Raw genomic sequence first — 26,974 nt, 5'->3', positions numbered from 1 at the left:
CTACCACACCACTATAAAATCCAAGAACATTTTTTGAATACTTTGGTATTCTGTACAAGATACTATGCTAAGAATATTGTACGTATTGATATTATTTGACCCCGCTCCCCACTCCAGAAAACCCCTCTGAGATAGTCTTACCTCATTTTAATAGATAAGAAAGATAAAGCATTGAAAATCTTAGATAACTTGTTGCAAGTTATACAAATAACTTGCTCCAAGTCATAGAGCACATTATAAAACAGTAGAGTCAAAATTCAGTCAAGATCTCATTGGGCCCAAGGGTTATGTATACTTTTTAATATATTTCATTGAGGTTTTATAGGATCTCAAATAGATCACTCTGAACATCAGTGCTAATTTTCTAGTGCAAGAGGTGTTAAACTGTGGGCAATTTACAGATTTGCTAAGCAAGAAACCTACCATAGTAATAGATTTTAAGATAAAAATTAATGTAACTAGTTTTTCTAGTTGTTTGCCGCCTTCTTTTTCTTTTTGAAAGAAAAGGTGGGAAACATTCAGAGTTAATTACAGGTTCCAGTTTACTGTAATATGATTTTATTGATCAGAGAGGCCACCTTAGGATTCCACTTAAGGGATTTTTATTGTTGGAAGTATTAAAAAATATTTAATACCTTGTTTGCTCCTGATATGGTCTTACATAATTTAGATTTTCAAAACATTATAATAAAAAACATCCACATTGTATGCTCTGAGATGAAGTCAAAACAACAAAATTTCTGCTATTTGATGAAAATAGTATTACTGTTGGGTTTATTGATATGTAAGTTTTTCTGATAAAAGCAGCACAGAAGTCATTGTGAACCCACAGCTTAGTAGAAGAGGTGAACTCATGTACAAATTGAGGCATATTAAAGTAGCAAGTATTAGAATTGCTCTGATTTATTTAGCCGGATATATGGACCTATGTATGTTTTTAGAAAGTTAGTTTTAGTTATTTTTCATTCCAGTATATTTCTTCCACCACTCTTAATTACTGCATGTGATTATTAGGGTGGTGATGTTGTTTTTGTTGTTCAGTCGTGTCCAACTCTGTGATCTCATGGACTGCATCATGCCAGGCTCCTCTGTCTTCCACTGCCTCCTGGAGTTTGCTCAAATTCATGTCCATTAAGTTGGTGATGCTACCTAACCATCTCATCCTCTGCTGCCCACTTCTTCTCATACTTTTAAAATGAACTGTTAATGGATCTATGTTTAAATATTTTTGGTAAGGTTAATAATGTTCAGTATAATTGCATCTATTGATAAAGTAGTCAAAAATATTGTAAACACAGAGCAAGGATGAAAAGATGAATCTTATAAAACCTTATAATTCTAGAAGTTTTGTTTAAGAATTCACTTAAATCTTTTAACATATGTTATCTTATACCTGTGAGTACATAATAAATATTATTTGATACTAGTATTGAAATTCATATCTGTTCTTCTTTATTTATCAGACTTTAAAATTACTTTAAGATGCATAGAAATGAAAGTACTCAGTTATTTTCAATAGTATCTGAGGTTGAATAGAACCTCACATTTAAATTATTATGCTGAATATCACTAGATACAGTCCGGTGGACTTCCTACCGTAATTATTTGTTGGGATTTGCTGAGGACTGTTATACCTGAAGGTAAGACATACTTGAGTGGTAACCGCTAGTCTACATTCAAAAGGAATTTATGATCTTTGTAAAAATTAATTGAGAACCAAGCATTGTTAAAGTTCTGTGTGGATTTATATCTTACCCTATTACTACTTTCTAAAAAGCTTGTTGAAAACTGAAACACACAAAAATAGAGGAAATTATATGAAGAGAATTGTATGAAGCTGGGTAAACTGCATATCACCTGTGAATTATCAGCTCATGGCCAACTTTGTTTTCTCCATATTCCTCCCCCTATTCTTGGATTATTTTGAAACAAATCCAAAATATCATTTCATTTTATCCACAAGTATTCCATTGTGTATCTTTGAAAGATAAGGATCTTTAAAAACATAATTCTAATATCATTTATAGTTTCAAATAGCTAGTCAGTGTTCAAATTTTCCTACTTCTCAAAATTCTTTTCATAGTGTATTTGTTGAAATAGGTCCAAAATATAACTATATATTACAACTGATTGATATATTTCATGTGTCTTGATATTGTTCTCCATTCTTCTCATTTTTCCCCTTTCAAAATATTTATTGAAGAAATTATCTTTGTAGTGCTTCTCACAGTCTGAATTTTGCCGACTTCATCCACGTGTTTATTTGCAGGTTTTCCTTTTGCCTATACTTTCTATAAACTTGTAGTTAGATTTAAAGGCTTGATCAGGTTTAAGTTTTTCTTAGAAATCATATATCTGGTTGTCTCTTTTTATGATATAAGCAGCCATTTGATGATCGTTGCCTAGATTTATCATCTCATTGTGGTTTGCAAATCATGATATTCTAATTCTAAACTTCCGTATTCATTTATTAATGGAATATTTCTGTAAAGCCATATTCCTTCATAACAATTATTTGGTAATTCTGAAGGACAGTTCTTACAAGGATAGACAAGATAAATTCTAGGTTCTTTTCCTTTATCTGGCAGTTTTTGAAATAATGAATTGAAATCCAAATGTTTTATAAGTACATGGTTTTATAAATGTTTGAAGTATCAATGTTTTTTGTCTTTTTTTAAGCTTTATTTATTGGCTGTGCTGAGTCTTGGTTACTGAGTGGGCTTTCTCTAGTTGTGAGTGGGGACTATTCTTTGTTGTGGTATGTGAGCTTCTCATTGTGGTGGCTTCTCTTATGACGCACAGGATCTAGGACTCATGGGCTTCAGTAGCTGTTGCTTCTGGGCTCCAGAGCAGGCTCATATTTGTGGCTTATGGTCTTAGTTCCTCTGTGGCATGTGGGATCCTCCTGGATCAGGGATTAAACCCTTGTCTCCTGCATTGGCAGGAGGGTTCTTTACCACTGAGACACCAAGGAAGCCCCAAGTTTTTTGCTTTTAAAAATTTTCATTGGTATTCATTTTGTTCTTATATAGGAACCTCCTCAAATCCTTGTGATTCTTTGAGTAGTTGTTGATGGTTTTCTTACTTCATGTTATGATGGGATATTCATGTTATACTTTTTATGTTCCAGATTTGCAAACTGCCATTTCTCTAAGGAGCCCTAATTTCTTTTATTAGGAAATAGTACTTAGAAATTATAGTCTAGGTGCTCCTTGCAGCAAGGTGTTCCTTGCTACACCTCTGATCAAAGGCTGATTGGTCATGATCACCAAGCCTTTTTAGTGGGTAGAGCTAGAAAATAAAGTTTCCTTCTTAAAGAAAAAATATGAGTTTGTTCCAGGATAGTTCCACTGTGTACTGATAAATTTAGGACTGTAGAGTTTTTGTTTCTTCAACTTTGCATATATATTTACCTTTCCAGCAGCCTAAAAACTGTGCTTCCTAATGACACCAACATAATTACTCATTTGTTTTATCCAACAATATACATAGAATTGGGCTTCCCAGGTGATGCTAGTGGTAAAGAACCTGCCTGGCAGTGTAGGAGATATAAGAGACACAGGTTTGATCCCTGAATTGGGAAGATCCCCGGAGGAGGGCATGGCAACCAACTCCAATATTCTTGCCTGGAGAATCCCATGGACAGAGGAGCCTGGAGGGCTACAGTCTGTAGGGTTGCAGAGTCGGACACGACTGAAATGACTTAGCACACACGTACATAGAGTGCTCTCAGAGCTAACAATATTATTACTACAAACACATAGGATTTCTTTTTGTTTTTCTAAAGGTATATCCCTTGTGGGATGAATGGATAAATTACTATGTTTTAAAGTCACTTGAGATAATTTCCTCTTTTGTAGATTTGCCTCTAGTTTAATACACAGTTAAGCTCATTTATTTGATTTGCTTTTGATATTTAAGGGTTGCTGTTTTTAGGTGTAACATTGTTTTACAACTATGTTAAGTGGTTACATGGTTCCAAAGTCAGATCTATGAAAGAAGATAATTCGGAGAAATTTAACTTCTGTCTTGGTCCCCTTCCTCTCTACTCCTGTTAGTCATCATTTTAAAAAGTTTTAGTTTATATTTATCCATCTATCTATCCTTTGTCTTAGATAAGCAATTGCATATTGTACATAGTTTTCTCCACCTTACTGTTTTTACCTTACATATACCCTGTAGATCATGCTATAGTACACATTCTCGATGGAGAATATCACCTCAGGGAGGGGAAATTGGTTCTTGAAGGGTAAAAAGAAAGTCTTGAATTTTACAATGGTTTGTTGTGCTCCAAAGGCCATGGTACCTAAATGGATATACAGTATATCTGTGATATTAAAACTTCATGGGGGATGATTAGGAATAAAAATATCTAAAAGGATGTTTTGGGGAGGCAATAATGACAAAAAGGTTGAGAAACTGCTCTGTAGCAGTATATAGTATATTCAGTTCAGTTCAGTTGCTCAGTCGTGTCCAACTCTTTGTGACCCCATGAATTGATATTAATTGCAGGTTAGTAGGGTCTTGCAGATTATATTTTGCAGATATATAGGGTCTGTTATGCTGCCGTCTATTGAGTCGCACAGAGTCGGACACGACTGAAGCGACTTAGCAGCAGCAGCATGATAAAACTAGCTTTCTGTTCGTCAGCATTTAGGTTGTTTCCATTCCTTTGCCATTATCAACAGTGCTGCAATGAATGTACATTCTTTTGTATTTTTTCCTATATACTTTTGAGACAGATTCTGAAAGTGAGATTCCTAGGTCAAAGGCCAATTGCCCATAATTTTGCAGGACACTGTCAAATTCCTTTTATGGTAGTATTTTAGTTTATAATAGTGGATATGTTCTAAATTATAATAGTGGATATGTTCATTATGAGATGTCACCATTTATGAGAACCTTATTAGACTTCTAATTAGCTGTAAGAAATATAATTTTCATATTATAAAATTTCACTTATCAGACTTTTTCAAATTATCACTATACTACTACCATATGTCATTCATAAATGAAAAGCAATGGATCTGTCTAAAAGGCCACATGCTTTAGACTAATTTTTTTAAATGTGCTGAATCTGTCTGGTCGTAGTCAGGACAATTGCTGACATTGAGTTTGTTTTTCAAGTAAATGTAGCATAAGATTTTAAAATGTTTTTTATTTAATTATAAGTGTTTAAATTTAAGAGAGATTTCACTTAAGTTTTGAAATGCTTTGTACCAATTAGATTACCTGGTTTTCTTCAACCCATTGTTTTCATGAAACTATTCAATTGTATGGCAAAACCCCCTTTGGATATGAAGCTATTCATCCTTAGTTCCCTAAAGAGCAGGGATTAACTACATGGAACCCTTCTTGTCATTTGGACCATACATGTTTTTTCCAGGGAAAAGGTTCCACATTTTTTTAGTAATACTTCCCCTTATTACCCCCACAACTTTGCTCAAGTTAGAGTCCCTCTCACTTTAACCCTAACTAGGATCTGCAAATATTAAAGAGGTAAGTTAAAAAGGAACATTATATTTTATGAGAAAAAGTTCCAGGGATAGATTGTAGCTCAGTATTTTTATTTTTTCATTCTTAAGTTCTGATGACTTTCAGTTTAACGGCCTGAGGGATGTTGCACAGTAACTCAAACTGATTGTGACGGAGATTAATTGCATCAGACTATCCCTATAGTTCTTCAGATATTTATGTATACCCAGAACAGGGCCTGGTACACAGTATGCGCTTAAATTTATTCCATAAATAAATGACTGAGGAGCTACTGACATTTATATTCAGTAAGTGGTTAATGAGGAAAGGATTTTAGAATATCTGATTATTTCATCTGTGCAAAAAGGACTAAAAAAAACAGTCATGAAGTTTTGTAGAATCAGGTTTCCTATAGCATATTTAACTGTTTGGAGGTTAAAGATAGAAAGGGAAAAATAGAATTTGGGCGACAATGTGAAACTGTCACAGTTATTTTTGTTAAAAGACTTCGTTTTATTAAAATGTCACCTTGTTGCACAAGTACTATCAACTAGAAAAGTTTTGCTGCCTAGTTGATCCCTTGATTGTGGAGTAAATATGGGTTTTTAGTAAATGTAGGTAACATTTCCCTCTTCCTTTGTAGGCATTTGGGATCACAGCTTTGTGAATTAGAAAAACTGATAGATAAAATGATGATTGCAGAATTTTCTACTTATTCTCACAGTGACTTAAATAGACCATTGGAAGATGACTGTCAAATTTTAGAAGAGGTATGTCCTTTGAACTCTAGAATGAAGTTGATCTCATTGCTTAGTGTTATTTGCTAACGCATTGTATAGAACATTCTTCTTAGGTTATAGTGGGCAAAATTATCTTCAGTATCAGTCTGTGTGAGACCTATGAAATCTTTCACTATGTGAATTTAGTAAGCACTATACTTGTTTATTAACCTTTGAAATTAGAGAATAAATAATTTTATAGCTTAATTAAAAATGGAAATGAAAGTCTTTATATAGCTTATAACCCAAGTTCCAAATGTAGATATAGGATGATTAACTTATATCCTTGTGTATGCATATAATGGAGTGTGTCTTATAGAAAAAGTGATCGTTATTGTATGGTATTTTACCTGTCATTCACATTCACTGAGCACCTGTTATGAACATGTTTTATGCATGTGCATGCACAAATGTATCATATTTGTTAATTTATTTGGTAACTTCTTAATGCTGATTACTGCCAAGAACTATTAATAGTAAAGAATCCAAAAAGTCCTGATAGCAGCCTAATCAGTTAAAGAGATTTTTGTGTTAGCAGTTCAGTCAGTTCAGTTCAGTTCAGTTGCTCAGTCGTGTCCAACTCTTTGCGACCCCATGAATCCCAGCACGCCAGGCCTCCCTGTCCATCACCAACTCCCGGAGTTCACTCAGACTCACATCCATTGAATCAGTGATGCCATCCAGCCATCTCATCCTCTGTCATCCCCTTCTCCTCCTGCCCCCAATCCCTCCCAGCATCAGAGTCTTTTCCAATGAGTCACCTGAGGTGGCCATAGTACTGGAGTTTCAGCTTTAGCATCATTCCTTCCAAAGAAATCCCAGAGCTGATCTCCTTGAGAATGGACTGGTTGGATCTCCTTGCAGTCCAAGGGACTCTCAAGAGTCTTTCCACAAATAATCCAGGTCATCATTCCAGTGTTGTAGACCACTAATTTAAAAGCACAGGGCTTATAGAATATTTATTAGTCATCAGGGTTTGAGAAGAATACTTTCTAGCTTCTTATTGAAACTAGACTAAAATAAATTGTTCTGCCCCCAAACCAGCTTCATTTGATCCACTGTAGTAGGATGGGATTTGCCTGTTTTAGAATAATGACTGCAAAAATCTGATGACAAGATCACTTTGGAAAGGGGTTGTTAAGGCTTCTAGAAAATACCATATGCAATATAGAGATTTCAGGGTTAAACAATTGATTATTTCTACTTCTAAGTGAGATTATTTTGTACTTAAATTGTGACATTGTATACCCTTTTTTTTTAATAGGAAAGACTAATCTCTCTTGTATTTGGACTTTTAAAACAAAGAAAACTTAATTTTTTAGAAATATATAGTGAAGAAATGATTATTACAGCAAAGAATATCATTAAACAGGTAATTGTACTTTTTTATTTTATAAATTTTGGTCTAGAATCTTTTGTGAAGTTTATTTTTACATTATCTTGTAATATATTCAGTATCATAATATTTTCTCATTTATTTAAAAATTTTAAATGTAGAAAACTAGAACAAAGAAAAATATAGCCCACCTAGTCAAAAAGATTATCATTTGACTATTTAAAAGTGTAAGTAGTTACTGGTGTTTTTCATTAATTGTACAAATATTTCACTTTGAATCATAACATAAACATTTCCTCATAAGCCTTCATAAAGATCACTTTTAAAGGTTATATAAAATTCCATCAACATCCTGTTACTTAAGCCTGTTTAACCTTTCCTCTGTGTTAAATATTTAGGTCATTTTTTGTTTGGTAGTATAAAGATCACTGTGACAAACAACTTTGGTATAAAGTTTTGTTTGTTTAGTTTTTTCATATATAAGACTGTTTTCTTAATAACTGATTCCTGAAGTAGAATTGTTGGTCAGAGAGTGAAAAATATTCTTAAATTGTTTGATGCATGGAGTTGAATTGCCTTTTTTTTTTTATTACCAAAAAAAGATTTTACCAATAGTATATACTTACATCAGCATTTCTTCTTATCCTGAGCTCTAAGAAATTATCATTGTAAACTAAAATCTATTGTTTTTTTTTTTTTAGTATCTTAGATTTTTGTTTTGACTTTTCAAATCTCATTCACTGAACTTTAGTTTTTCTGTATTTGAAAAATAACAATTTTGAATGTATTTGTTAGGCTTAACTGATCATCATCGTTAGGTTAAATGTACATTTTTTAGTTTTTAATATTTAAATAAAACAAGCAAGAACTAAATATACACCTATCTTATGACTTAGCAATTCTATTTCTAGTAATTTACCCATCAGAAATTTGTACATAGACCACCAAAACAGCACAAGCATTTCATGGCAGTATATTTGTAATTAAAAAAAAAAAAAAAGTGGAAAAACCCAAATTTTTTCATCAGTAGGAAAGGTAAATAAAATCGTAGCATATTTACATCACTGAATTCTATAACAGCAATGAGAATGAATAATTACATGAAACAAACAACATGGATATTCACATACGTACTGTGGAGCGAAGGAAGCCAGACACAGAGGAGTACACACTGTATGATTCTACTGACCTAAAAATTCAACCATGGGCAAAATTAGTCTATGATGTTAGAAATTAGGATAGTGATGGCTTTGGGGAGGAAGTAGTGACCAGGAGGGGAATAAGAGAGGGGATGACTGGTAATGTTCAATTTCATAATCTGAGTTCTGTTTAAATAGGTGTACTCTACTTGTAAAATAAATATTGAGCTATAAGTATAATTTGTTCAGTTTTCTGTATGTATATTTTAAACAGTTTTTAAAAACTGCTATGCTTCAATTGCTAGACTTCTAAGTCTGAGCATTTATTTTTTTAAAACTTTAAACTTTTGCATGTATTATGAGGAAGTGTGACCTCCAAAGTGAATTTCTTTTGGAATTTTAGTATGAAGCTTAAACTATGTTCCTAAGAATTATAGTTCTGTGGGGACTTTTTGTGTGCATGTGTTGTGTGTTTGTTTATGTGTGTAACTTTGAACAGTTTTGAACAGTTTTAAACAGTAGGAAATTTTAATTAGTACAGTTTAAGCATTCTCTGGAGTAAATATTTAATAGGGTACTGCTGCAATTTGTAAGAGTCAAAAGAGAGGTTTGGTAAAATGATTATCATAGTCATTGAGCCCCTTATTAAACAATGAACATGTAGTACTTACAATTCTAAAGATGTTAATCAATTTTTTTTCCTTAAATTTTGCAGTGTGTGATTAATAAAGTTTCACAAATAGAAGATATAGACACAGATGTTGTTTTGAAGTAAGTATAAATATTAAGTTGGGGTTACCAGTCAGGGAAAAGATAACACATTAGAATAAGGATAGAATAAGGAGGATTTAGTTAAGGAATTATTTACTAAAGTATGGGCAGAGTATAGGAAAATACAAGTGATAGTGCAGTACCTTAAAGGGGCAAAGTGAAAGTGACCCCATGGACTGTAGCCTATCAGGCTCCTCCATCCATGGGATTTTCCAGGCAAGAGTGCTGGAGTGGATTGCCATTTCCTTCTCCAGGGGATCTTCCCGACCCAGGAATCGAACCCGGGTCTCCCGCATTGCAGGCAGACGCTTTACCTTCTGAGCCACCAGGGAAGCCTTAAGGGGCAAAGAGAGCCATTAATAGAATTCAGAAGGAGAAAACAATGTAAGTAGTTAGAATAATCTTGTAGTAATTGAATTGATGTTCAGTGGAGGGGGCCAGTCTTTCTGTGGTAACCACTCTGGGGCAGAGATGAAACTATCAGCACCTTTGCTCCTTTCAGTCTTTTGCAAGGGCTCCTCACTGGCCAAGTCCACAGGTCAGCCTCCCAGGGCTGAGAGAGGGTGGAGATGTACATAGATACGGAGGGTGGAAATTGAAGAAGAATAGCAGTGCTAAATTTGTTTAGCCATATAATTAAAATGCAGTTAACTTTGAGAAGTTTGAATGCATGACTTAGAATTGCCCATGTCTGTAATTTTTTGTTTTCCCTTGAAATTCCTGTTCTTCTACTTTGAGAAAAATAGTGATAAGTATTTTATGACTATGAATTTCTTATTCATATACATATATAAGTTTTATTAACTGGTCTAAGATATGAATAGTAATATGGACAACTGTAAAACTTCTCTGGGCCAAGTTCATAGAATGAGAATTGTGGAGTTTTAATTTGCACACTTACCTAGTGAAAGCTCAGGTTCAGAATTAGTTGAAGCAGTCCTAATAAAGCAGGGATCACTAGTAGTTAGAAAAATTAAGTTACTGGACCATTGCTAAAGGTCCTACACACATGGAGAGTCAGTTTTTAGTTTTTTCTTCTGTATGAAATTTTCTTAACTTAGAGAACATCCTATATCTCAAATATATAGGAGTACCTTTTGAGAATAAATTCCTAAGTGTAGCATCATTAATTAAAAATTTAGAGTAATAAGTCATTATATTGTTCTGAAATACCTTTATGGAATTCTGTTTTTTATTTTAAAAATTGATGTCAGCAATAAAAATATTGGCTATACTTTTATATATTATGCTAATATAATATTTAGTGTGTATATATATATAAAACATTCTAGATATAAATATTGGCTAATACATAGCATTTTTTTAATTAATTGTGCAATGTCCTGAGTACTTATTGACTCGATTAATGCTAACATCTACCATATGTGGTAGCTTCTATCACTTTTTCCATATGAGCTTCCCTAGTGGCTCAGTGGTAGAGAATCTGCCTGTAACGCAGGAGACATGAGTTCAATCCCTGGGTTGGGAAGATCCCCTGGAGAAGGAAATGGCAACCCACTCCAATATTCTTGCCTAGAGAATCCCCAAGGACAGAGGAGCCTGGCAGCCTATCTTCCATGGGGTTGGAAAAGAGTTGGACACGACTGAGAGACTTTCACTCACTAAGTCACTTGGCCAGAGTCATACAATTAGTTAAGTGGCAGGGCTGGATCTTGAACCAAGACACTGTGGCTCAAGAGCCCATACTCTTAGCCACTATGCCATGTTACCCTTCATATATAGAAAAGTACTTTTAGTTTATAGTTAGAAAAATAGGTTATTCAGTTTTTTAGGGGAGCTGTTATGTTTCTCATTTTTATTCCAGCATATATCTTTTCTACATTTAACCTAAATTAGTTTATTTCTCTATCCCTTTAATCGAATGACCACAAAGCATGTTCACATGGAATTAATACATGATAAAGATGTCTTAGGGAGAAGGCGATGGCAACCCACTCCAGTACTCTTGCCTGGAAAATCCCATGGATGGAGGAGCCTGGTGGGCTGCAGTCCATGGGGTCACTAAGAGTCGGACACGACTGAGCGACTTCACTTTCACTTTTCACTTTCATGGATTGGAGAAGGAAATGGCAACCCACTCCAGTGTTCTTGCCTGGAGAATCCCAGGGATGGGGGGAGCCTGGTGGCCTCTGTCTCTGGGGTCGCACAGAGTCGGACACGACTGAAGTGACTTAGCAAAGATGTCTTAGAGATGTTTAAACAAGGAGTTGTTTACTAATTGACTTCTTCATCTCTGTTGTATAATTGTAGATTAAATTGCATTTTATTCTTTTGTTACTAGATAGTATTCAGTGTAGTTTCTTCCAGCTTGTAGATAATATCATACTGGCCCCAAGACAGTCATTATTTTTGTTTGAATTTTTTTTCTAGGCTTGCAGATCAGATGAGAATGTTGAATTTTCCTCAGTGGTTTGATTTACTAACGGATATTTTCTCCAAGTTTACAATTTTCCTACAGAGAGTTAAGGTAAGCTTATGTGATTTATCAGTTTGTCCAGGATATCCCTAAAATTGTCCTCTTTCTAGACACAAAAATTTGAATAAAACAAAATTTTTAATTTTTGCAATTTTTCTAAAGGAGCTTTGTTTTAAATAAGATTTGAAGTGCTTCAGAGTATTTTGGTAACTAACTGAGGCTGTTAGTGAAATGTGATATTCTTTGAATTATCAAGTGTCAATATTTCGTTTATGTTCTAGTCAAGATCCCTGGCATCTCCTGAGTTTCATATTAAAAATGATCTGGGGGACTTAGGTATTTATCTATAATATGACTTTCTTAATAAAATTGGGATGATGCTCTACATCACATCTATAAGCTTTCTGGTTGAAATGGGAAAAGTTTTTATAAAATGTGATTCATTGCATTTAATTTAGACTCCTACCCAGATGTTGATCTTATCTATTGATAGTGATAGATATCAAACCTGTATCGGTGAATTGTACAGTATAAGGGCATGTTTTTACTTTTTCTTATATTCCCACCATGACTTCATCACATACTTCTGGATATATAGAACTCCTACATTGCATAGTTGGAGTAGGCCAACTTTTTGCCAGTAATTTTTTAAATAGCCATCTTACTTTTAGATTCTATATCAGTTAAACTAAGCCAAATTACTATTTGATGTATGTGCTATATGAAAACAGTGATTTGTCCTAATTGTAGCTTCTCATTTTCACATTTAGACCACTTAAACTAATATTGTTGTAAAACGTCTTTGAAGATGATGTTTGATTTCTAAATACAGTAATTTTTCTTTGGACAAGTTTATGATTCATTCTAGGGCATGATTTCACTGAAACATAACATTAGAAACCTCATTTTTAATGAAGATTTTTAAATAACTACAAATCGGAAAGAACCCTGATGTCTCACATAGAAATGGTAAAATTGGTTATGCCTAGTATACTCACTAGGGCAGAATGTCATGCAGGCAAGGATTTTTAATGATTGAAGAAAATGCATACATTATAACATTAAGTGAAGAAACAAGACAGAGACCTATTTATGTAGCATGCTCTTAGCTGTGTTAAAAATGTTTTTTTTATTTTTTTACCTCTTAATCTGCATAGACCAGAGACAGCCTGTCTTTTTGTGGTTGCCTTTAGATGGTAGAATTATGTGTAATTTAAACTTGTTATTCATTCTTTTCTCTTTTCCCTAAGTTTTCTACAGAAAGAGTCATTACATTTTTGTAATTGAAGTATAGTTGACTTACAGTGTTGTATTAGTTTCTGGTATACAGAAAAGTGATTCAGTTATTCAGTTACATGTATTCATTTTATAGTCTTTTCCATTATAGCTTATTACAGGATGTTGAATATAGTTCCCTGTGCTATACAGTAGGACCACTGTTTATCTGTTTTATATAGTTTGTGTCTGCTAATCTCAAACTCCTAATTTATCCATCCCCTGCCCTGCCCTTTCCCCTTTGGTAACCGTAAGTTTGTTTTCTATGTCTGTGAGTCTGTTTCTTTTTTGTTAATGAGTTCATTAGTATCTCTTTTTTATTTGGATTCTACCTATAAGTGACATCATGTGGTATGTGGTATTGTCTTTCTGTATCTAACTTACTTCAATTAGTATGACAATTTCTAGATCTATCCATGTTGTTGCATGGATTGATGGCATTTTTCATTCTTTTTATGGCTGAATAATATTCCATTGTGTATATTTACCACATATTTTTACCCATTTATCTGTCAGTGGACATTTCCATGTCTTGGCTATTGTAAATAGTACTGCTATGAATATTGGGTTGCATATATCTCTTCTAATTAGAGTTTTCTCCAGATATATGCCCAGGAGTGGCATCACTGGATCATATGATAACTCTATTTTTAGTTTTTTAAGGAACTTCCATACTGTTTTCCATAGTGGCTGCACCAATTTACATTCCCACCAGTGGTGTCAGAAGGAACCTTTTTCTCCACATCCTCTCCAGCATTTATTATTTGTATACGTTTTGAGGATGGCCATTCTGATCAGTGTGAGGTGATACCTCATTGTGGTTATGGATGGTATTTCTCTAATAATTAGCAGTATCAAACATCATTTCATATGCCTTTTGGCTGTCTGTGTGTCTTCTTTGGAGAATTGTCTAGATCTGCCCATTTATTGATTTGGTGTTGTTTTTTTTTAATTGACCTATATAAGCTGTTTGTGTATTTTGGAAATTAATTCCTTGTAGGTCACATAATTTTCAAATATTTTCTCCCAGTCTTTTCATTTTGTTTGTGGTTTCCTTTGCTGTGCAAAAGCTTTTAAGTTTAATTAGGTCCCATTTGTTTATTATTGTTTTTATTTCCATAACTCTAGGATTCAGCTCCATAAAAATACTGCTGTAATTTGTTTCCAAGAGCATTCTGCCTGTGTTTTCCCCTAGGAGTTTTATAGTATCCAGTCTTACATTTACTTCTTTAATCAATTTTGAGTTTATTTTTGTAGATGGTGTTAGAGAGTGTTCTGATTTCATTCTTTCACATGTAGCTTGTTTTCCCAGTACCACTTGTTGAAGACACTGTCTTTTCTCCATTGTATATTCTTATATTCTTTATTGTAGATTAATTGACCACAAGTGTGTATGTTTATTTGGGGGCATTAATTGTATTTTGAATTTTTGTTTATTGTTAATACCCCATAGTTTAGTATGATTTGTATAGCTGAAAAAGAAAATAATCCTTAAATGCAGCTTGACAGTCTTTTCAAGAAATTTTTAACTCTGATTTTCAATTTGTTACATAGACAGATCTGGACTATCATTTTAGAGGCTTAATCAGTATGGTTACCAGATTATTTCATTCACTATTCTCAAGACTGGAAACATTTATTTTAGTTGTTCTGTTATTTAAACATGAACTTAACTAAAATTGCTGCAGTAGGAAAGTTCAGAAAGTAAATCATCTGCCTACATTTTTTTTAATGCATTTATTAGCTAGTTACTTTGTGCCAGGCACTGTTCTGAGCACATTATTTTTTATTATTATTATTTTGAAATTTTTTATTGGGGTATAGCTGCTTTACCCTACTGTTGAATCTATTATGTATTGTGAAATCTTCTGGCATTCTTAAACAAGAATGATTCTGGACTTAAAAAAAAAATAATCACAAACCTTTAAAACTTGTAGATATCATGAAAACAGTGAAGAAGAACCCCTAAGAGATACAGCCAATACACTGTATAGAGAAAATTTATTGTATTAGCTAAGATGTTGTCAGTTAAAAGTGGCAAAATGTCCAAATCAGACTAATTTAAACAATAAAAGAAATGCATTGGCTTGAGGAACTTAAAATAGTCCAAAAAAGATAGACTTCAGTTTTGGTGTGGTCATTGTTTTCTTGATTAGTTTTACTGTTTTATTTCATTTCTACCTCCACTTTTTTGACTTCACTTTTAAAGTAACTAATGTAATTACAGCAAAATATCTAAATATAATAGTTTCAAGTCTTCCACATTTGTATACTATACCTCCTAGAACAAGACTTTTTTCTTCTTCAGTCATCAAATGAAAGTCCCTCATTTTAAACCATTGGGCTAATTTGGGTCACATACCCAATCACTGTGGTAAAAAAAATGCTATGCACTGATTGGTTTGGGTCTGGATTTTCTTCTTATTTCTAATCCTGTGGCAAGGAGGTTTGGGAGCATATTGGGTGGCTATGCAGGACTGAACCTGAAACTGGAAGGTGGACTCAGTTTTGCATAGCTGGCCTATGGGTGAAGTGCAGATTAGTTGCTGGAGGAGAGAAAGACTATGTTTAATTATTTTTTAATGAGCAAATTTTTTGAGAAAGAAAATCACCAAGAGAGAAGAGATAAGGGAGAAGAAAGGCAGAAATGAAGATGGGAGAGGTAGCATATTAAAGATTAAGACAGCAGTAAAGATTAAAAGCAGCAGTGGAATCGTTTAGCAGGGAGCAGGTTTGTGACAATAGAGAAGTTACTGATGAGCAGAGAAGATGTACAGTCTCCACAGACTTGAAGGCTCAGTATCTCTGTCTAATACTGTATGGAATATTCACTTAGATTACATTTAGTCCCAAATAAACAGGAACAGTATGAAAAGGCAAAAAGATAGGACATTGAAAGATGAACTCCCCAGGTCGGTAGGTGCCCAATATGCTAATGGAGATCAGTGGAGAAATAACTCCAGAAAGAATGAAGGGATGGGGTCAAAGCAAAAACAACACCCAGTTGTGAAAGGGACTGGTGATGGAAGCAGGGTTGGATGCTGTAAAGACCAATATTGCATAGGAACCTGAAATGTTAGGTCCATGAATCAAGGCAAATTGGAAGTGGTCAAACAGGAGATGACAAAGAGTGAACATCGACATTCTAGGAATCAGTGAACTAAGATGGACTGGAATGGGTGAATTTAACTCAGATGACCATTATATCTACTAATGTGGGCAGGAATCCCTTAGAAGAAATGGAGTAGCCATCATAGTCAACAAGAGTCCAAAATGCAGTACTTGGATGGATGTAGTCCAAGTAGTACTTTTGGATGCAGTCTCAAAAACAACAGAATGATCTCTCAGCAGTGGCCACAGGACTGGAAAAGCTATTTTCATTCCAATCCCAAAGAAAGGCAATGCTCAAACTACCGCACAATTGCACTCATCTCACATGCTAGTAAAGTTAACGCTTAAAATACGCCAAGCCAGGCTTCAGCAATACGTGAACTGTGAACTTCCTGATATTCAAGCTGGTTTTAGAAAAGGCAGAGGAACCAGAGATCAAATTACCAACATCTGCTGGATCATCGAAAAAGCAAGAGAGTTCCAGAAAAACATCTATTTCTGCTTTATTGACTATGCCAAAGCCTTTGATTGTGTGGATCACAATAAACTGTGGAAAATTCTGAAAGAGATGGGAATACCAGACCACCTGACTTGCCTCTTGAGAAACCTATATGCAGGTCAGGAAGCAACAGTTAGAACTGGCCATGGAACAACAGACTGGTTCCAAATAGGAAAAGGAGTACGTTAAGGCTGTATATTGTCACCCTGCTTATTTAACTTCGATGCAGAGTACATCATGAGAAAATCTGGGCTGGGAGAAGCACAAGCTGGAATCAAGATTGCCGGGAGAAATATCAATCACCTCAGATATGCAGATGACACCACCCTATGGCAGAAAGTGAAGAGGAACTAAAGAGCCTCTTGATGAAAATGAAAGAGGATAGTGAAAAAGTTGGCTTAAAGCTCAACATTCAGAAAACGAAGATCATGGCATCTGGTCCCATCACTTCATGGCAGATAGATGGGGAAACAGTGGAAACAATGGCTGACTTTATTTTTCCGGGTTCCAAAATCACTGCAGATGGTGATTGCAGCCATGAAATTAAAACACGCTTACTCCTTGGAAGAAAAGTTATGACCATCCTAGACAGCATATTCAAAAGCAGAGACATTGCTTTCCCAACAAAGGTCTGTTGAAGGAAATGGCAACCTACTCCAGTGTTCTTGCCTGGAGAATCCCAGGGATGGTGGAGCCTGGTGGGCTGCCGTCTATGGGGTCGCATAGAGATGGACACGACTGAAGCAACTTAGCAGCAGCAGCAGTCAAAGCTATGGTTTTTCCAGTGGTCATGTGTGGATTTGAGAGTTGGACTATAAAGAAAGCTGAGTGCTGAAGAATTGGTGCTTTTGAACTGTGGTATTGGAGAAGACTCTTGAGAGTCCCTTGGACTTCAAGGAGATCCAACCAGTCCATTCTGAAGGAGATCAGTCCTGGATGTTTATTGGAAGGACTGATGTTGAAGCTGAAACTCCAATACTTTGGCCACATGATGCAAAGAGCTGATTCATTGGAAAAGACCCTGATGCTGGGAAAGATTGAGGGCAGGAGGAGAAGGGGACGACAGAGGATAAAATGGCTTGATGGCATCACCGACTCTATGGACGTGAGTCTGAGTGAACTCTGGGAGTTGGTGATGGACAGGGAGGCCTGGCGTGCTGTGTTTCATGGGGTCGCAAAGAGTTGGACATGACGGAGCGACTGAACTGAACTGAACTGAAAACAGGAAACAGAGTGTTTTAAAGAAGGGGATTTATTAGTTCATATAACTAAAAAAAATCTGTAGGTAGGTCAACCTTTAGGTGTTTAATAGAGAAGTTGATGATATTATCAAGCCTTAGTTTTGTTCCCCTGTGTTTTTCTCAGTTGGGTTCTATGTATCTTTAGCTTTAAGCTCAGGTGGTTTGTTGGCTGATTGACCCACCTTAGACCCTTATCCTATCTTTGGAGACTTACATTTGGAGTCTACTTGCCTAGAACCATGTAGATCCTGAAAAAGAAATCAAGAATTTTGAGAAAGGGACAGCAAGTTATGAGAGTTCAACCTTGAATGTTAAAGTAGGAATATAGCTCCTTATTTCTTAATAGTCCATGAAGACATTGATTTACATAAATTTGCTCTTGATTCATCTACCTTTCAGTATTTATTAAGTACCTCCTCCATGCACAGTACTTACTGTTCTAGGCAGTAGGATACAGTATCTCATGGAGCTAACACTGTAGTGGAAAGAGACCTAGAACTAAAAAATAAAAAGATAGCGATAACTGATACTTTTAAAAAACCGATTAATGGGATAGGATTACCTGGTAGGGGTTACAGGAGGCTTCTTTGAGGAAGTGACATTTGTGCAAGAACCTTAGTGATGAAAAGGAAAGATGTATGTAAACATCAAGGTGAAGAGCATTCCCGGCAGAGGAAACAGCAAAGGTACTGAGATGGAAACAGTGAAGTTCAAAAGAATAGGAAGAGAACCAGAATGTCTCGAGAACACTGAATGAGTGAGAATAGATGTGAGATGGGGAGAAATGGATATAAAAGTAGATATGGTAAGGAATACGGATTGTGTTTTCTTTTTAAGTAAGCACATCAGTGAATATGATCCTCTTATAGGCAAGTTATGTTCAATGTAACCTATTTAAGAAGTGAGAGAAATATGCACTGTATTGTAGGGAGATCACCATTTAAAAAATTAATTTGTAAGTGTAGCCCTATGCCTAAACTTTAAAGGGAACCCATCTCTTCAGCAGTTTGTTTTTCACCAATAACCTTTATTGTGTAATTGAAGATAGAAATTCTGATATGCATGACCTTGACTCATTTGTAAAATGCTCAAACATACACATACAGTTCACTTTTGAAACCTTGGGTACAAAATATTTTATACCAATTTAAAATGTATCCTGTTTTCTTCTAGGCAACCTTAAATATCATTCATAGTGTTGTTCTCTCAGTTCTTGACAAAAACCAAAGGACTAGAGAATTGGAAGAGATTTCACAACAGAAAAATGCTGCGAAAGATAATTCACTAGACACAGAAGTGGCTTATTTAATCCATGAAGGCATGTTTATAAGTGATGCATTCAGTGAGAGTGAATTAACACCTATAGCCATAGATACTACCTCTCAAAGAAATGCATCTCCAAATAGTGAGCCCTGCAGCAGTGATTCTGTATCCGAACCAGAATGTACTACTGATTCTTCATCCAGCAAAGAGCAGATATCATCATCTGTTACTCCAGGAGCTGTGGATATTATGTGAGTATGGTGACTGTTGCCAGATTAACAGAACTTTGAGTCATCTTATTAATGGTTTAAATAAGACTGATTGATTCAGTTTATTGAAAAACCGTGTATAGTTCGGTCTTTTGGAATTTAACAAAAATAAATAAATTTTATGAAACATACATATTTTTGAAAATTTATGGATGGTAAGGAGGTGAGTTTTGGAAATAATTGAGAATTGTAAGTCTGGGAAGAAACCATTTAATTAAATGCCCTCAATTTGGAGAGTTTAGATGGCTTATTTAAAGTCATTAGTGGCAGAACCTGTCCTGGAACTCAGGTCAATATTTCCTTGGTTATATTTCTTTCTTTTACTGTATCACCTTTATATTTTGTATATAGTAAAGATGTATTTGGTTTACAATTTTCAGTTGTTCAAAGGCATGAGTTTCCAAGTGGGTCACACTGTCTTTTTAAATATTACTTTTTAAAACTTATTTTGAAATAATTTCAGATTTACAGAAAAGTTGCCAGAATTATTAAAAAAAAAAAAAAACACACCTCTAGTATACCCTTCACCTTGCTTCCCCAGTTGTCTATATCACATTGCCCTCTTTCTCCCTTTCTCGCTCTCTTTTCATCTCTCCTTTCTTTGTCTCTCATGTTAAAATTTTTACTCAGTCATTTGACAGTAGATTTCAGACTTGATGTCCCAATTACTTTAGCATATATTTCCTAAATACAATAGCACTTTCTAATAACTGCAGTATACTAGTGAAAATCAAGAGAACACTGATCGATTATTACCATCTAATCCATACACTCCATTAGGTGTTTTGAATAGAAAGAACAAAAGCAAAATAAAGCCAATAAAATCTTTCTGGTCTGAGAACATCGTTTATGTTTTGTAATTATTAAGAGTAATAGCAACTCAGATTTTTGTTCATTTTGGTATAAGTCAGATTATGGCCTAGGAGCTTATAAAGGTTGAAGTTAGAGTGTAGAGTCAACTATAACACCTCCTCTCCCCACTATCAGTCAAGCAAACCCTGAACTACCTATAAGTAAAAATTTTTCTTTCTCTGTTTAGGCTTATATTTTCACATATATTGATTAAATATATTGCTGTTAAAACAGATGTTAAAACATTTATAGTTTAAGCAATATATTAATAGAATTTTGTTTCTCTCCTGAAAGAGTAAAGAGGTAGGAAGTTTTTTCTGGAGCTGAGAAGGTAAATCTACCATCTCGTTTTGTGGCTTCAACCTGTGTCTTAGGAGGCTGCTCCAGTTTTATCATCTCATTTCCATCTGTAGTAGCAGGAAGGAGAGGACAAAGGCTGATACTCTCCTTACTTTTTTGTTTTGATTTTTTTAGTTGGAATGTAATGCATATATAGGGGAATGCACCAGTTATAACATTCAGCTAAATTTATTGTAACAAAATGAACATGCTGGTGTAATCACCACTCAAGTTAAGAGACAGAACATTACCAGCTCTTTTGAAGCACCCTGTTGCCACTGTGCTTTCACTTTTTCCCAAAGAAAACCATTAAAACTATTGATTTTTTCCAGGTTTTAAACTTTTATGTAAATGTAACCATTAAATTATGGTCTTTGGTCTCTAATTTCATTTCCCATTATATTTGTGATATTTTTCTAAGCTGTTGCATATAACAGTAGTCTATTTGTATATAGATGTTCCACTTTCTGACTGCACGACAAAGTGTGTATCATTCTGCTGTTAATGGTTTGGATTATTTTCATTTTGTTGTGACTGTTCTTGTAGATGTCTTTGGTGTACATGTCATAAGTATTTCTGTTGAATATATATCTAAAAATGAATAAGTATGTGAATAGTCAATTTAACTAAAGCCAAATAATTTCCCAAAGTGATTATATGCCTTTACAATCCTATCAGCTGTGTGGAAGCATTCCTGTCTCTCCATATCTTCATTCATCTTGGTGTTGTTAGTCTTTCACATGTTAGTAAAACATTTTTGCATGTCACACGTGTAATAGTGTAAATTTCTATTTCCCTGATGATTGGTAAGAGGACCCTTTTCATATATTTACTGGCTGTTTGAATATCCTCTTGTGAAATGCCTATAAATCCTTTACCCACTTCTTTCTTGGTTTGCCTTTTATTTCTTACTGATTATGGGAATTCTTTATGTAGCCTCAACACAATCCTTTGTCAGTTGGTCCATGATGCAAATTCCTTCTCCCACTCTGTGGGCTGGCTTTTCACTTTTTATTGGGGTCTTTCGTGAACAAGAGTTCTTAACTTTAATATAATCTTATGATTCATTCTTTCCTTTAATGGTTTATGTTTTTTTGTGTGTCCTATTGAAGAAAATCTTTCACTACCCTCAGACTTTGATGATATTCTCTTGCTTTTTTCTGGAAGATTTGTTGATGTCCCTTCCACATTTAGATCCACAACATATCTGAAATTGATTTTTGTGTACAACGGTTATTTTCTTTCTTCCCATGTAGTTATCTTTTTGACCTCACACCATTTATTGAAAAGACTGTCTTACCCATTGCTATATAGTACCACTCTTGCCTTAAATTAAATATTCATATATAAATGAGTCTGTTTCTAGACTCTGTTTTGTTCAGTTGTCTTTCTTTGCACCAGTACCATTAAGGAAGATTATATTAGTTATGATATCTTTTTAATTAGCCTTAATATCTGATAATTTCTCCTACTTTTTGTTGTTCTCCTAAGATGCCTTAGATGTTACAAATCTGTATATATTTTAGCTTTGTTAGCTCTCTTGTTACTGTCACATAAACTTGTTCATATTTTTCCTTTCTATTTAAGAGCACAATTCAGAATTTGCAATCCCACGTTCTAGTGGCTAGAATATTTTCACATGTCTATATATAGCTATAAGAGAGGCTTGAGAAATAGTGTATAGCTTATTGGCTATTTGATAGCTAAAACTGTTACTGTGGCAGAAGAGAGAAGAGATATTAAAAGATAGCTGGAAAATGTGCCCGTACTGTTTGGGATTCCTTTAAATCAAATGCAGTCTCAGATTTTAACCCACCCCTCTCACCTCCATTGTGGCTCACTGTGCACTTTAGGGCTTCTCTGGCTTTCCACAATGACGTGCTCCCATAGCATGATTACAGAGCATCTATAAATTGTTCCTTCTATGTTTCATAGTGGAGAAGGCAATGGCACCCCACTCCAGTACTCTTGCCTGGAAAGTCCCATGGATGGAGGAGCCTGGAAGGCTGCAGTCCATGGGGTCGCTGAGAGTTGGACACGACTGAGCGACTTCACTTTCACTTTTCAGTTTCATGCATTGGAGAAGGAAATGGCAACCCACTCCAGTGTTCTTGCCTGGAGAATCCCAGGGACAGGGGAGCCTGGTAGACTGCCGTCTGTGGGGTCACACAGAGCTGGACACTACTGAAATGACTTAGCAGCAGCAGCATGTTTCATAGGTACATAAATGTCTGGAAACTACCCACTTTCCATTGCCAAAGGGGCAATGGATTTATTGAATGTATTTATACATTTAAGCCTAACTAGTTCTTCCCTGTGTCAAGTGTTTTTTCAGTATGTAATAGTGTCACAGATACAGTACATGTAGAAATGATGTCTGATTTTTGTATCTTTGTTAATATTAGATTTTCCTTGTTTTCTTACATTATCAAAATAACCTATGACTTTGTAAGTTTTTGCAATGTAAATATGGGCACAAAAGAGTAACTAATTTCCCAGGCAGGAAATGGGAAAGAAAAAATAATGGATGGGATTAGAAAGTATTATAGATTTTTAAAACTTTTTTATTTTAAATTATGGTTAAAAAAACACATGCAGTTTATCATCCTAGCCATTTCTAAGTGCACAGTTCAGTAGTGGTAAATATATTCACATAGTTGTACAACCAATCTCGAGATCTTTTTCTTCTTGCAAATCTGAAACCCTGTGCACATTAAACAGTAACTCTCCATATCCTCCCCTACCAATCCCCTGGCAACTACCCTTTTACTTTGTATCTCTATGAGTTCAGTGACTCTAAGTACTTCATATAAGTGGAATCATACACTGTTTGTCCTTTTGAGACTGTCTTATTTTGTTTAGCATTTATGTCTTTAGGGGTGTCCTAGGTGGCACTAGTGGTAAAGATCCCACCTGATAATGTAGGAGGCTTGGGTTTGATCCCTGGGTAGGGACTATCCCCTGGAGGAGGAAGTGGCAATCCACTCTAGTATTCTTGCCTGGAGAATTCAGGGACAGAGGAGCCTGGTGGGCTATAGTCCATTGGTTCCCAAAGAGTCGGACAGGACTGAGCGACTAAGCACAGAGATGTCTTTAAGTTTCATCTGTATTGTAGTGTGTCAGAATTTCCTTCTTTTTTTGAGGCCGAATGATATTCCATTATAGGTATATACCACGTTTTACCCATTGATCTGTCAGTGGACTCTTGGATTGCTTCCATCCCTTGGCTATTCTAAATAGTGCCACTGTGCACATGAGTGTGCAAATACCTCTTTGAGATCCTGCTTTCAACTCTTTTGTATATGTAACCAGACACTGGTTCATGTTTGTGAGCAGTTTTTTGTTTTTCCTGTCAACAGTAAAGAGATCCAATTAGACTCAAAATTTTAAAAATCTCTTTTAAAAGCAAAATTACAAATAATTAAATAATTTATGAAGCTCAAACTTCCCAGCTTTATGGGAAGTGGTACTGAAATAGCACTTGGGCTGTTTATAGAAGTAAATATTGGAATAGAGGAAGCTTAGCAGGTTAGAAATATAATTAGACTAATTCTGGGTTCTAGTCTCATGCTTTTAACCTTGTGACCTTGGGTAGATCACTTAAACTTTCAAGATTCAGTATCCTCCTCTGTTAAGTAGGAGTTTATCTGTCTGCCTCAGAGTGTGAGAACCAAGTTGGATACTGTATCTGAAAGTGTTTTGAAAATATTAATCTTTATATTATTTTAAGTACTAGTAAATAAACTTAATGACATAACTTTAAAGGATAGCAGGTAATAACTTTCTTCAATACCTTAACCCAGTGGTTTGCCTCAAATTAATAGACATCACATCCTCTTTGAAATGTCTTTGAAAGTTGTCGTTCTTTGGTCACTAAGTTGTGTCTGACTCTTTTACAACCCCATGGACAGTAGCCTGTCAGGCTTCTCTGTCCATGGTATTTCCCAGGCGAGAATACTGGAGTGGGTTGACATTTCCTTCTCCATGGGATCTTCCCAATCCAGGGAACAAACCCACGTCTCTTGCATTGACAGACAGAATCTTTACTGCTGAGCCACCACGTAGAAAAATTATGCTAAGGCACTGCACTTTAACACTAAGCTGAATTTTTCGCACAAAATCAGTGGTCTTTATACATGCTCTGAGGGGTTGGGGTGGGGAATGCATAAAAAGACAAAAAGTCTTTGCATTTCTTCCTCAAAATTGGAATAAATGCATTACATATTATTAATACTCCTATTTAATTGTAAGTTCCTTAAGAAAACATATTCCCTCCAGTGTCTAGTACTTAAATACAATAAATGCTCAAGAAATATTAGTTCAGTTGATCTAACTGTTATTAGTCATTCATAATTATAAGCAAAAAGCGGGCTTGTTTGTTCCTTCCTTCCATTTCTTTCCTCTTCCTTCCACTATGTCATCCTGGGCAACCTGTGTACAACCTGCCATAGCTATGACCTTGTACCTAATGTTTTGTTTTGTTTGTTTGTTTTTGGCTATAGTTTTTGCAGAATTTCCAGAGTCTGAATTAAGTATTAAAAATACTACAGCAGAGAGAGAAGATTATTCTTAAAGATTAGGGAGAAGTTTATTTGTACTATCTGAACTTGCTTATATGATGCCCTGCCACAAAATTAAAACTGTGTGACACATCAAAACAGATTTTTCCCTTAAATGTAAATTTTACAGCTTTTTGTTTTTTATTGGTATGTCATCTGTGGAGATCAGTGTGTTCACAGCTTTTCTTGACTTAATCTCTTTTTGTCATTTTCAGGGTCAATGAAGATGTGAAATTAACTGACTTAGAGCTAGGAAAGCTGGCAAACAATACCCAGGAGTTATTGTATAGTGCCTCAGATATATGCCATGATCGAGCCGTCAAATTTCTCATGTCAAGAGCAAAGGTTATTTGTTTTGATAAAGTTTAGATATTTTTTACATAGTAAAATTACTTTGAAAATATAGAATATATCCTTGCTTGTATCCCTATATTCTGCATAATGTATATTATATTTTTAACACTTAATAGACCACTATTTTAACATCTAATAGACCACCACTGGTGTGGTCTATTAGGGAGGTGCTAAAATGCAAAATAATCCAAATAAAAGAAATAGTAAAACTTAAGCTTGAATTTCAAATAAATGATTAAAAGACAATAAATATTTGAAATTAATATGCTATTTTTATACATATATATGTGTATTACTAACCAAATAATTTATTAAGAAAATTAGTCATTCTCCAGTATAATGAAACTTGTGTAGTATGACCTGAATTTATTTGAGTTACTTTATCTTAAAGGGATCAGAATAAAATTCAGACATCTTAAACTTTTAATGGTTGATCTCTGGGACTAAAGTATTGGGAAATTTCATTAAAAATTATCTTCAAATAATTTTTAGGAATTAGTATAAGTATTATAAATTAATATTAAGTTGGTTTTATAGCTATTCCATATTTTGTATTATACTAACTCACGAATATTATATTATCTTTAAAATTTAGGATGGTTTTCTTGATAAGCTAAATTCCACGGAATTCATATCACTTTCCAGATTAATAGAAGCATTCATTTTAGAAACTGAACAGATATGTGGAAGAAAAAGCATGTCATTACTTGGAGCACTTCAGAGCCAGGCAAATAAATTTGTAAATAGGTTTCATGAAGAGAGAAAAACCAAACTCAGGTATTATTACCATGTCTATTCTGTTCATTTTTTCTCCTTTTTCTTTATAAAACACAGTTATATTTAAAAGAGGAAACTTCATTGATTGGCCAAGGAAACTTCATTGATTGGCCAGTTATTTTTCTTTTTAATTATAGACATTGTATAATTAAAATCACCATTTCTTGGCTTTTGAAAGTGGAGTTAGAATGTTTATTTCCATGAAAGTACTTATCCTGATAGACTGACTTTTGCTTTCCCACTCAAAGTGAAGTTAATTATGTTTTACCATTCTTCTTGACTAGGCTAAGAGATATAAAAAGGAAAATATTTCCTGAAACTATTTGTACTATTTATGAATGACCTCAGTTTATTAAGCTGTTCAGCACTTTTTAAAAGTCTCATGTACTAGCAACAGCCTGTGACCGTTACTGTTTAGAAAGTCAAATGCCTTGTATTGCATGGGCTCTACTTGAATTTAACTAAGATACATGTAGTCTTAAATACATAAGTCTTAAG

The 26,974-nt window shown here is 34.6% G+C and overlaps 1 protein-coding gene across 2 annotated transcripts in view; it reads left to right on the top strand.

Annotated features, from left to right (window-relative positions):
- Positions 1–26,974, top strand: part of VPS54 (VPS54, GARP complex subunit) — a 72,897-nt gene that overhangs the window by 19,305 nt on the left and 26,618 nt on the right. For both annotated transcript variants that reach the window (XM_018055416.1, XM_018055417.1), the window contains 7 exons: positions 6,119–6,245; positions 7,519–7,626; positions 9,445–9,500; positions 11,892–11,988; positions 19,237–19,577; positions 25,561–25,690; positions 26,295–26,476. In XM_018055416.1, the coding sequence (XP_017910905.1) occupies positions 6,119–6,245; positions 7,519–7,626; positions 9,445–9,500; positions 11,892–11,988; positions 19,237–19,577; positions 25,561–25,690; positions 26,295–26,476 (1,041 nt within the window). The remainder of the gene's footprint in view (positions 1–6,118; positions 6,246–7,518; positions 7,627–9,444; positions 9,501–11,891; positions 11,989–19,236; positions 19,578–25,560; positions 25,691–26,294; positions 26,477–26,974) is intronic.

The sequence above is a fragment of the Capra hircus genome, chromosome 11 (genome assembly GCF_001704415.2).
Source record: "Capra hircus breed San Clemente chromosome 11, ASM170441v1, whole genome shotgun sequence".
Taxonomy (NCBI): Eukaryota; Metazoa; Chordata; class Mammalia; order Artiodactyla; family Bovidae; genus Capra; species Capra hircus.
Note: the sequence above shows the minus strand (reverse complement) of the source record. Positions and strands in the feature narration are given on the sequence as shown.